The 13,144-nt window shown below is 44.5% G+C and overlaps 1 protein-coding gene across 4 annotated transcripts in view; it reads right to left on the bottom strand.

The window, feature by feature from the left end:
- Positions 1–13,144, bottom strand: part of PTK2B (protein tyrosine kinase 2 beta) — a 141,879-nt gene that overhangs the window by 35,397 nt on the left and 93,338 nt on the right. For all 4 annotated transcript variants that reach the window (XM_086416535.1, XM_086416538.1, XM_086416536.1 and 1 more), the window contains exons 3-4: positions 1,181–1,359; positions 591–678 (exon numbers count right to left, since the gene is read on the bottom strand). In XM_086416535.1, the coding sequence (XP_086272661.1) occupies positions 591–678; positions 1,181–1,359 (267 nt within the window). The remainder of the gene's footprint in view (positions 1–590; positions 679–1,180; positions 1,360–13,144) is intronic.

Raw genomic sequence — 13,144 nt, 5'->3', positions numbered from 1 at the left:
GATCTTCTGGACCCAGGTCTCCTGCATTGCAGGTGGATTCTTTACTGCCTGAGCTACCAGCGGTTATTTACACCATGGAAATTGGCAAGTACTACAAATCAGAGTTGGTTTACCAGTACACTGCTAGTACTATCGTTAGGTCTTCATGGCAGCCCAATAATGTACATATTCTTCTTATCATCCCCTTTTTATAGAAGAGGAAACAACCTCATGCAGGTAAATTACATCCTGAGGGGTTTCAGGTTGAGAAGTGGCAAAAGTGGGCTAGAAACCAGCTGTGTCAGACAGCCAAGCCTGTGTGCTACGACTGCTTCCCTTCTCTTTGGACTTGCTCTGCCTGCTTCCCCAGCCAGGTCTTCTGGGTAGTAAATAGCCCCTAGGAAAATCCAAGAGGGCCTGTGCCTATGGGGAGGGGTCATTCAGCCCTCAGGTGTGAAGGAAGCAGATTTGGATAGCTGACCAGGGACCAAGGAATGTCCCTGAGAGAAGTTTCCTGGAATGGGACCTTCAAAATGCAAGCCTTGTCTTTCCATCTCCCCAGGAGAGGATGGTCATAGGACCCAGGGGACTGGAAGATAAAATACTTTTACCTGTTGGTAAAAATAAAGCAGCGTGGTCTTGTCTTCTTTCAGGCTCTCCATGAAGTCCTCTGGCAGGTAGCGGACTTGAAGGTCATACCTGGGACAGGAAGTTCAAATTCTCTGGTTGACAGAGGGAAGCTGGTCCTACCAGGGGCTGCCCACGGAGCCCCTGGCTACCCATTCAGGACTTGCTCCTTCTTTTCCACGGGTGGGTGGAGGACCGCAGAGGACAGAGGGGTGGGTTGCCAACCACAGTGGTCAGTGCTGGTTCTGACTCTCCCTCTCCTCCCCGCGATGGTAGCTGTTCTCCTTAGGTTCACTCCCCAGCCCTTGGCCTGGCTCCCCCTCCTCCTTGCACTTCTGCTCCTCCTCCTCCACAACTCCAAGAGCATCCAGTCCAGGGATGCACCTAGATATCCATCTTGGAATGCGGATGTGTGGTCAGCCCTTATTAGGTCTTCGCAAACACGTGCATTGGATGCTACAGAAGGGCCAACCTAATCCGCCACTCAGTAAGTGCTCTGAGGAAAGGCCTCCCAGGGTCTCCCCACTCCTCATTTCCCCCTCCCCCACTCCAGAACCTGCGGCTCCTCCCTTACCTCCACTCGGCTTCCACGTGTAGACACTCATACTTGTCCTGCACCTCCCCCACTGTCATCAGCGGGTGCAGCCAGTGGATCTCATCTGACTTCATGTGCTTCAGCCTCAGCCCATAGCAGTCAGCCAGCTGGATGTTGGGCCCGATCCGCCCACTCAGCAGGATGGAGGCGATGACGTCCTACAGAGGAGAAGAGAGGAGGCTTGACTCAGGGGTATGCCCTTCTGGGCTCCTACAGTCCTCACAGAGCCCCTGGAAGTGTGATTCTCTAGGGTGGGATTCTGACTTAAACGTTTTATTCATTGCTAATTCACTAGCACTTAGTGTAAGGCTTGGTACACAGTAGGCTCTATGTGATGAATGAATGACTTTGCAAAATCAGACAGAAATGGAGGAACTGAGAGGAGAAGCAAAGGAGAAAATGCAGTGAGGCAAACAGCATGGATTCCATGCTTATGCATTTCATTCCAACCCAACCAATCCATAACTACCGAGCACTGACCATGTAAGAAGCACCCTCTGAATGACTTCCAATTCAGCCAGCATTACTAAGTGTCTGCAGTAGGCATTTCTGGGAACTGTGCATACATTATTTCACTGAATCTGTGCAACACAAGGGAGCAGGTATTACATCCCCATTTGGCTGATGGGGAAACTTATGGAGATCACAGGGGCTTCCTTGATAGCTCATTTGGTAAAGAATCCATCTGCAATGCAGAAGACCCAGGTTCAATGCCTGGGCTGGGAAGATCCGCTGGAGAAGGGATAAGCTACCCAGTCCAGTATTCTTGGGCTTCCCTTGTGGCTCAGCTGGTAAAGAATCTGCCTGCAATGCAGGAGAGCTGGGTTCAAGAGCTAGGTTCGATCCCTGGGTTGGGAAGATCCCCCAGAGAAGGGAAAGGCTGCCCACTCCAGTATTCTGACCTGGAGAATTCCATGTACTATATAGTCCATGGGGTCACAAAGAGCCGGACACAACTGAGCGACTTTCACTTCACTTCATTTTAATGGAGATCACACAGCTCATGGCATTAAGGTGGAATATGGACTCTGAGCCCTGGACTCTGAGGACTAGTACTAGATCAAGCTGCTTCATGGAAAGGTGGGCAGGGTAAGATAGAAGGGCAGGACTAGCATTAGGGATTAAGTGGCACCATTTCTGCACAAGAAGCATGGCCACCAGAAACAGAGTACTGACAAAAAATTAGGTGCCCTCCTTATTCCTGCTTTCTTGATCAGAAGCCAGCCCACCCCACAGCCTGGCCTGGAGCCTGAGTTGGATTAAGAGGCCTATTGACAGCAGCCTGGAAAACCACCATCTATAAAGTCCTGTCTAGTTCTGAAATCACATTGGTTCCACTTTAACTCAGGTTTCTCATGGAGTTTCACACATAATTGGTCAATCAAGCCCACTCCTGATGGAGTAAAAAGTGCTCTAAAGGCAAATGAAAAAACTCCCAAGCACTAACCAATCTCTGTTGAGTATCTTTGCAGTACATGCCACCCAGTCTGAGACCTCTGCGAATATTGAAAACTTCTAATATATATGAAGAAGACAGAAGTCAGTAGATTAGTATAATAAATCCCCATGTATACCCCACCCATCTTCAACAGTTACTAACATTTCGTCATTTTTACTTCTTCTATAACACCACCATCTACTACTTAACCACCACTCAACTATCATCAATTTTTACAGTTCTTCTTTCACAGTGAAATATATATTAATTTAAAGATACAAAGTTTAGGTACACAGTTTGACACATGAACACAACCTGTGCAACCCACATATCAATTAAGATATTTCCAGATCTCCAGAAAGTTCCCTCATATCCCTTTTCAGTCAACTTTCATGGTACATTCCTATTTCTGGTTCTAGGCAACAATTTTTTCCTCCCACTTTTACTTAGCTTTGCCTGTTGTAGAACTTCATATAATTGGAATCATTTCGTATATATTATTCATCCTCCTGTTGCTAAATACCTGGGCTATTCTTCATTTTTGCTATTGTAAATAAAATTACTATGAGCATTAATGTACAAGTCTTCTTGGGTATGTGTGTTGTCATTTCCTCTGGACAAATACCTAGGAGAGAAATGACTGGGTCAAAGGTAGATGAACTTTATAAGTGATTGCTACGATGATTCCATTATATATATATATTGTGATATATGAGATGTCCATTACACTGCATCCTCTCCAACTTTTGGTGTTAGAAATGTTTTTAATATTAGACATTTTAGTGAATATGCATAGTATCCCATTGTGTTTTTAACTTGCATTTCCCTGAAGACTAACAATATTGAGCACTCTTCCATCTGCTTGTAACAATTGCTGTATCTTCCTTTGTGAGGTACTTGTTCAAATTCATTGTCCAGTGTGTATGTGTGTCTATTGACTGTTGGAGGTCCTTATACAATCTAGATAAAAGTACTTTGCATATGTTTTATGAATATTTTCTCTAGATCTGTCCTGTGAAAGAAAGTGAAAGTCGCTCAGTTGTGTCTGACTCTGAGACCCCTTGAACTGTAGCCTGCCAGACTCTTCTGTCCGTGAAATTCTCTAGCTCAGAATACTAGGGTAGGTAGTCATTCCCTTCTCCAAGGGATCTTCCCAACCCAGGGATCAAACCCAGGACACCCACATTGCAGGTGGATTCTTTACCATCTGAGCCACCAGGGAAGCCCAAGAACACTGGAGTGGGTAGCTTATCCCTTCCCCAGGGGATCTTCCAGACCCAGGAATCGAACCAGGATCACCTGTATTGCAGGTGGATTCTTTATCAGCAGAGTTACCAGGGAAGCCCAGATTTGTACTGTGCCTATTATTTATTTCCTTAACAGCATCTTTCAATAAAGTCTCATTTACCAAAATATTCTTTTATGGCCAGTGCTTTTTGCATCTTAAGAAATCTTTGCCTGTCTCCAAATCATGAATATATTCTCCTGTTTTCGTGTATAAACTTCATAGCTTTAGAACTTCCCTGTGGTCCAGTGGCCAATGCAGGGGTCGTGGGTTCAATCCCTGGTCTGGGAAGATTCCATGTGCAGAGGGATAACTAAACCTGTGTGCCACAACTATTGGAGTCCTCGTTCCCTAGAGCCCATGCTCCACAATAAGAGAAGACTGCAGACCGCAACCGGAGAGGAACCCCTGCGCTTCAAAACTAGGAAAAGGCTGCACGCAGCAACAAAGATGTGGTGCAGCCAAAAATTAATTGATTTTTAAAAGGTTATAAAATAAAAACTTCATAGTTTTAGCTTTTACCTTTGTCTCTGTGATTGAGCTTGAGTTAACTTTTGTGTCTGGCATGAAGTAGGGGTCAAATAAAAATTTTTTTTAATCATAAAGATCTATGGTTATTCAGCATTGGCTGTTGATTTTCATTTCCTAATTGAATTGTTTTGCTGTCTTTGTCAAAATCAATTGGCCACATAGATTCTGGGCTCTCAGTTCTGTTCTACTGATTTCTGCCTGCGCTGTGCCAATGCCACTCTGTCTGCATTACTGTAGCTTTAGATAAGACCTTTTAAATTTTTATTTATTAATTTTACTTAGTTTGGTGTGCTGGGTCTTCATTGCTGCACACTGGCTTTCTTTAGTTGCAGTGAGTGGAGGATACTCCCTAGGAGCAGTACGTGGGCTTCTCTTTGCAATGTCTTTTCCTTGTTTTGGAGTAGGAGCTCTAGGTACCTGGGCTTCAGTAGTCACAGTGTGCAGGCTTAGTGATGCCAAGGCATGTGAGATCTTAGTTCCCAGACCAGGGATTGAACCTGTGTCCCCTGCATTGGCAGGCAGACCAGAGAATGAGTGAACCGCCAAACCATCATTCTTAACCAGTGAACCTCCAGGGAAGTCCCTAGAGGAGATCTTGAAGTTAAACAGCATAAGCCTTCCGCCATTTCTTCCCCAAGATTATTGTGCTATTCTGGGTCTCTGCATCTCCATATACATTTTTGAATGTTTGTCACTTTCTATTTAAAATATCTGCTGAATTATGATTGAGATTGTGTTACATCTATAGCTTAGCGAGGAAGAGCTGGCATCTTAACAGCACGGAGTCTTCCAATCCTCACACATGGCATATCTTTCCATTCGTTTTGCTTGTCTTTCACATTTGTCAGCAATGATTTGTATTTTCCAGTGTATAGGTTTTACAGGTCTTTTGTTAAATTCACTCCTAATTTTAACAATTAGGACTGATGCTGAAACTCCAATACTTTGACCACCTGATGTGAAGAGCTGACTCATTGGAAAAGACCCTGATGCTGGGAAAGATTGAGGTCAGGAGGAGAAGGGGGTGACAGAGGATGAGATGGTTGGGTGGAATCACTGACTCAATGAACATGAGTTTGAGCAAACTCTGGGAGATAGTGAAGGACAGGGAAGCCTGGCATGCTGCAGTCCATGGGTCGCAAAGAGTCGGACACGACTTAGCAACTGAACAACAACATGGTTTGAGAGAGAAAGGTCTGTTTACTGAGACATCCTAGGACCAATGACACCCTGATAGTCAGCTGGATACCAAACACCCAGTCTTACTTTCCAAATACCCTTCTGTACTAAACAGATCTAGGATTCCTTGGAGAAATGCTGATTCCCCGGCTGGGGCAAAGAAGGTCTGAGATGACCCTGGAATACCTTTTTGTGCTAGAAAAAAGGAAGTGTTTAGAGCATGTTGGGGGACACATAACAAGGAACCAGTATCAGCTCAAAGGGGCTGGACAAGCCAAGTTTGGGAGAACATAAGCATTACAGTCTACCATGGTGGAGTGCATCCACAGAATAAAACAGAATCTAGGACAGATCAGTAAATAAATGGGGGAGAAGAGGATGTTTTTCCTTAGAGTAGAATACTAACTAGGAAATGTAGAAGAAAGGATGGAAATAGAAAATCACTGTCAACAAACTCAGTGTTGGTTAGTTCAGGCATGATTCATCAATGGAAGATAAGGCTGGAGGGCAGAGGATACTGACGTGGTCTGAGTGTATCTCCTTTTAGACACTAATCAAATACAAAGGAAAACCTGACAGACACAAGTGATCAGGTCAACAAAGATAACTTGACCAGTGCTAGAACAAAGTAAAGAGGACATGCCTCCCACCTTGATACACGAAGATGGGCACAGGACGTCATGTCTGGGCCATCTCTGCTCTGAGTTCACGATGAGTCTAGCACAGACCTGGGTGAGTGGTCTCCTCAGAGACTGATAGATGGAATAAAGGGCTTAACTCTCTCAGACTAAGAAACTCTTTCAGATTGGAGGAGACCAGAGAGATATAACAATCAAATGCAATGTGTGTTCCTGGACCAGACAGGAAAAATAGATATTTTAGGCACAGGTGGTGAAATTTGAATGGGTTCTATGGTTTGGGCTTCCCTGGTGGCTCAGTAGTAAAGAATTCACCTGCCAATGCTGGACACATGGGTTCGATCCCTGGGTCAGGAAGATCCCCTGGAAAAGGAAATAGCAACCCATTCTAGTGTTCTTGCCTGGAGAGTCCCATGGACAGAGGAGCCTGGGGGGTTACATTCCATGGGGCCACAAAGAGTAGGACATGGCTTAGCAACTGGACAACAAATGGTTTAGATGGTAGTGGTCATTGTAGCAATGGTGATTTCCCACTTTAGATGGTCACAATTCTGTAGAAGAGTGACCTTGTGTGGGAGAAATAAACACTGAAGTCTTTTCAGTGATGGAGGCAGTACTGCTGCAACTTGCTTTCAAATAACTCAGGAAGAGAATAATGATAGTGGGCATAGTGTATGCGTGTTTATGGAGAGATAGAGCCACTACATATGGAAAATGACACATTTAAACAATTGGGAAATCTGGGTGTAGGTGATATGGGACTTAGGCCATGTCTTTCAATTTTTTTATGTTTTAAATAATTTCAAAATGAAGACAGTCTCTGGTAAGGGAGATTCCCAGCCATATAAGAATTAAAGGCACCATATCAAATGGACTAATAGAATTTCTGCCCAGTTTGACAGGGGCCTTGTGTCCAGTTTCTCTTCCACTTAAGAGTCTCTGAGAGAAACCAGACTGTATCCACTTTTTGCTCTGTGGTTGTAAAACTCTCCAGGGCATAACTGGTGCAAATTTTTCCCCCCCTAGGTTTCCTTCTAAAACACAACCAACTTCTATCATAGGGATGTTGGGATAAGGTTAAATCTAGATCCTTAGAGTGGAAATTCATTAAGAGATTCTTCATCCAACAGATTTTCACAGGAAGATTGATCTCAGCTTCAGGTAGGGAAGAGTATAAAGTGTACTATTTGGGGGGCTGCTTGATACTGAGCAGGCTTTTACCAGAAGGCATTCTTCCTAGAGGAGGAAACCTGAAGCTCCTGGGGGGAGGGAGCTTTACTAAATGGCTACTGCACCCACCATCACCATCACCGTCACCCCACTAGTTACTGACGAAAGGATGTTGTACATAAAAGAACTTGGCTGCTCTTTGTCCTTGCTTCTGGGAAGGGAGCCTCTGAACCCCTGAAATTTCCTAAGTATCACTTGCTGCTGCTAACTGCTAAGTCACTTCAGTTGTGTCCGACTCTGTGCGACCCCATAGACAGCAGCCCACCAGGCTCCCCCGTCCCTGGGATTCTCCAGGCAAGAACACTGGAGTGGGGTGCCATTTCCTTCTCCAATGCATGAAAGTGAAAAGTGAAAGTGAAGTTGCTCAGTCATGTCTGACTCTTAGCGACCCCATGGACTGCAGCCTACCAGGCTCCTTCATCCATGGGATTTTCCAGGCAAGAGTACTGGAGTGGGGTGCCATTGCCTTCTCCAAAGTATCACTTAGAGTATCTTTATTGTTCCTGGTGGGTTCCTTGGACTGAGGTTTATGCTGCTGAAGTGATTCATGGTGGGCCCCTGAAAAGTCTCATGAAGGGGGCTGGCCTTGTTGGAAAAACCAACCATGTCATTAGAGGTTTAGAGCTTTGAATCATGTGATATTAGCCTGGCTGAGGAGGAGGAGGTGGAAGGTTGGAACATCAAATCAAATAGATAAAGAAAATGTGATATATAAATATAATGGAATATTACTCAGCCATTAAGAGGAATGCAATAATGCCATTTGTGGGAATATGAACAGACCTGGAGATTGTCATACTCAGTGAAGTAAGTCAGATAGAGAAACAAATATAATATGATATCCCTTCTATGCAGACTCTAAAAAGAAAAATGATATAAATGGATTTATTTACAAAACAGAAATAGACTTACAGATTTTAAAAATGAACTTGTGGTTGCCCAGGGGAAGGATGGGGGGATGGGACAGTTAGGGAGTTTGGGATGGACATGTACACACTGCTATATTTAAAATGGATAACCAACAAGAACCTACTATATAGCACAGGGAACTCCATTCAATGTTATGCGACAGCCTGGTTTGGAGGAGAATGGATACATGTATACGTACGGCTGAGTCCCTTCACTGTTCACCTGAAACTATCACAACATTGTTAATCGTCTCTGCTGCTGCTGCTGCTAAGTCGCTTCGGTCGTGTCTGACTCTATGCGACCCCAGAGACGGCAGCGCAGCAGGCTCCCCCGTCCCTGGGATTCTCCAGGCAAGAACACTGGAGTGGGTTGCCATTTCCTTCTCCAATACCCCAGTAGAAAATAAAAACTTTAAAAATAAAATAAATAAAAAAGGAGATGCTTCTTTTCAGGGGGTGGAAGGGAGAAAGTGGCTTAAGTGGAGGGGGGCCCTAGAGTGAGCTGGGGAATCAATTTAAAAGAAAAAAAACTTAGAGGTTTGACATGATCTCACCATGGAGGCTTCTGCATCAGTCCTGCTGCCCCTCTCACCCTTCACTGCCTCTTCTCTCATATCCACACAGCTTCTTGTCCAAACGGTGGGAGCAGCAGTATCAGCCCTCTGCCCACAGCTCATAAACTGTCATTAATGAGTTCCATATTTCTTTCTCTATGAGTAAATCACTTCGAAAAACAATGGTATAGGATGTTTACCTACTCACGAAATTGCAATATGTAACATGATAGAAAGGAGGGGGGAAGCTGTCTTAATTGTATCAATTGTTATTGAGCTAAGTCCAGGATTCTTTTTTTTTTTGCTACAAGAAAATCTTTCCTTCTGCCCATGTGAGGGCTACTGAAAGGCAGGCCCCCAATCAGCCTATGGCTCACAGCTTCGGATGTGCAAACAGTGGGATTTCTGTGGCTTTTCCTCCTGCTTGACTGACATAAAAGTATTGGCTTTATCAACCAGCGTGAAGACTTCAGACTGTCTTCACCTCTCTCCCTGTTCTCTGGCATCTCCTCGTACAGGTCAGAAACAAACAAGGGGCAAGACCAGATGCCTATCCCCATGTCCAGGATAATTTAGTTCTAAAGAAAAAAGATCATCTGAGCAATTAATTCCTCAATCCATTTTCTTGCTCTTTTGTTGGAGTTGAGTCATATTTTTTTCCATCTGAAGTTGATTTCTTTTTTGAAATTGATTTTTATATATAGTGTGAGGGCTCAGACAGTAAGGAATCTGCCTGCAATGCGGGAGACTGGGCTTGATCCCTGGTTGGGAAGATTGCCTGAAGAAGGGAATGGCAACCCACTCTAGTATTCTTGCCTAGAGAATCCTATGGACAGAGGATCCTGGGGGGCTATAATCCAGGTTGCAGAGTCGGATATGGCCAGCAACTAAACCATCATGCCTGATGTCACACCCCTTACTGCGGGAAGCCTGCAACCAGGGATTGGTCACTGTGGGGGTTTCAAGCCCCTATCCTTTCATGCCCAGCAGAGCTGTCCCATCCAGCTCCAGTGCTCCCTGTGACGTGTCCTGTCACAGCCCAACTCTTTTCTCTGCCCAGTCTTGTTGTTTTTATCACTCACTCCAGGTGAGGTTCATGGGCATGCTCACTGATGCTTCCTGCCTGCAAAGATCATTAGGGTCCGCTTTCTGGGAACCCACCCAAGGCTCTGGCCTTCATTTGCTTTCCAGGCTTGATCTAACTCACTCTCCTTACTTCTTACTCTTTGGCTTATGAAAACAAAATGATGGAACTTAGGGACTTCCTTGGTGGTCCATAGTTAAGACTTCATCTTTCAATGCACAGGGTTTGGATTTCATCCCTGGTCAGGGAGCTAAGATCCCACATGCCTCTTGGCCAAAAAACCAAAACGTAAAACAGAAACAACATGGTCCACATTTTAAAAAAATCCTTTAAAAATAGTAGAAATTAAAATTTTAATAACTTGAAACTTTGGTTTTATAAAGTCCTGCTTGAATTGTACTTTAAAAGTTACCCCTTTGAGATGAAAGGCACATTTAAGGAGGTGACTTTTGTTACTGGGTTCTCACTTTCTAGACAATAAGATCCAGACTCTTTAACATGAGGCATAAAAGGCCCTCTGGAATTTTCCTCCGTGTGTTTTTTCCAGATCATCTCCCATGCTGACACACAATGAATTTTAAGCACCTGCCATCTCCCAGTATTACTCTCCATGCCCAAGAGGCTCTTCCCTCTTGGAGGATGCCAGGTGCCCTCCTCTCCTGTCCTCTCCTGATTGAGTTGCATCAAAGCAGTCAGTCCTAAAGGAAATCAACCATGAATATTCATCGGAAGAACTGATGCTGAATCTGAAGATCCAATACTTTGGCCACCTGATTCGAAGAGCCGACTCATTGGAAAAGACCTTGATGCTGAGAAAGATGGAAGGCCAAAGGAGAAAGGGACAGCAGAGGATGAGATGGTTAGATAGCATCACCAACTAAATGGACATGAGTTTGAGCAAACTCCTGGAGATAGTGAAGGACAGCAAAGCCTGTTGCAAAGAGTCAGACAGGACTTAGCAGTTGAACAATAACAACAAGCTTTCTGAGGTCCCCTGGGAAGCCCTGCCTGAATTGCCTTGACAGGGTTTGTTTTCGTCCCTGGGTTCCCAAAGAAGTTTGCACACTCTAAGATGCTGTTGGGCTTCCCTGGTGGCTCAGATGGTAAAGAATCCGCCTGCAATGCAGAATGCGGGAGACCTGGGTTTGATCTCTGGGTTGAGAAGATCCCCTGGAGAAGGGAACAGCTATCCACTCCAGTATTCTGGCCTAGAGAATTCCACAGGCAGAGGACCCTGGAAGACTGCAGTTCATAGGATTCCAAAGAGTCGGACATGACTGAGTGATTTTCACTTTCATGTTTGTCTTTCAGGTTGCTGTTATGGATTGAATTTCCCACCCTCCCCACTGGGATATGTTGAAATCCGAACTGCCAGACCTTAGAACATGACCTTATTTGGAAGCAAGATCTTTAGAGACTAATCAACTTAAAATGAAGTAGTTAGAGCGGACCTTAATCCAGTATGACGGGTGTCTTTATAAAAAACAGAAATTCAGGCGCAATGAGAGTTACACACCCAAGAAGAATGCCATGTGAAGATAGGGGATCTTGTTGCAGAAACCAGTAATCAGGAAATCAAGCATCAAACTCGGTAAGTTGGAGAACTCAGGTTTATTAGGCTGGTGGGCCCGGAGGAGTTAACACTCTAAGCTCTGAGCCCCAAACAAAGGGGTTACAGAGTTTTTATAGACAGACTATAGTGGGCAACATTAGCTGTTAATAGGCTGGTTTAAACTAAGGGGTTTCGCGCACTGGGAACAGCAGTCAAGATGGGGAAGGGGTTCCTGACCTCTACACGGAGAGGCATGATTAAGCAGGTTTGCAGGGGCTTGCAAAAAGCAGCACAAGGGTGAGTGAGATAAGCTCCAGTTTCTAGTATTTTAAGTCCCTACTTTCTGAGACTACATGATATAGGTGATCCAGACTTTGCAAGGAGCAAGCTGAGCTTACAGAGGCAGAAAGAGCAGGAGGTTATGTAAAATTTTTACTTTTCCTTTTCATTCTGAGTGATACTGCTGCAAGCCCAGGAATGGTAATGGTTGCTAGGAACCACCCAAGGTGAGGAAGATGCAAGGAAACATTGTTCTCTTACAGGTTTCTGAGGGAGCATGGCCCTGCCAACAACTTGACCTTGGACTTCTAGCCTCCAGATCTGTGATAAAAATGAATTTTTGTTGTTTTGACTCACCCCACTTGTGTTACTTTGTTAGAGAAGCCAGAAGAAATGAATACAGACATTCACCAATTAGAACTAAGACAATGGTTGATATTTGTCTTTCTAACCTTTCAAATGCAAGGTCAGAAGCCAAACCTTACATACAATATTATCCTCTTGACAAGCCCAGTGCTTGGCCCACAGGAGAGTCTCAAATACTTCAGGGATGAATGAATGAGTAAATGAATAGAAGCCAGCTCTCTGGATAACAAGTCAGGGTTATGAGAAACAGGGACCAACATTAAAAGATGTTCAAGAGATCAAGAGTGTGGTGACTAATGACATCACCAAGACTTTGGCATCTTTCAGATCCAGCCAAGACTGTGCAGTAGGCCATGACCAGGTTACCTAACCTCTACTTCCTCATCTGAAAAATGGGGAGAATACCTCTTTTGTTATGAGATTTTTGGATGGGATTAGATAACGTGCTATAAATATAAGGTGCAGATATAAAATTATAAACATGTAACACTGTCCCTTTTCCACCTTCTAAGGAGGTTTCCATGGACCACTCAACTCTTGAACTTAGGTAGCATGAACTTGGTAATGGGGAGTGTGAAGCAATGCAGTTGAATTTGAATTATACACTGGAAGAAACAAACAGTTGACAGTACGTGTGTGTGCTAAGTCGCTTCAGTTGTGTATGACTCTGTGCAACGCTATGGATGGTAGCCCGCCAGGCTCCTCTGTCCATGGGATTCTCCAGGCAAGAATACTGGAGTGGGTTGGCATGCCCTCCTCCAGAGGGTCTTCCCGACCCGGGGATCGAACTGGTGTCTCTTACACCTCCTGCATCGGCAGGTGAGTTCTTTACCAGTAGTGCCACCTGGGAAGCCAAAGAGTTGACTAAGGGAAGAAAAAGAATGGATTTTGCCATGAGC

The sequence above is a fragment of the Bos grunniens genome, chromosome 8, assembly GCF_055505025.1.
Source record: "Bos grunniens cultivar Pamir isolate PY7600 chromosome 8, Bosgru_T2T1.0, whole genome shotgun sequence".
Lineage (NCBI taxonomy): Eukaryota > Metazoa > Chordata > Mammalia > Artiodactyla > Bovidae > Bos > Bos grunniens.
This window is presented reverse-complemented; position numbering and strand designations above follow the sequence as displayed.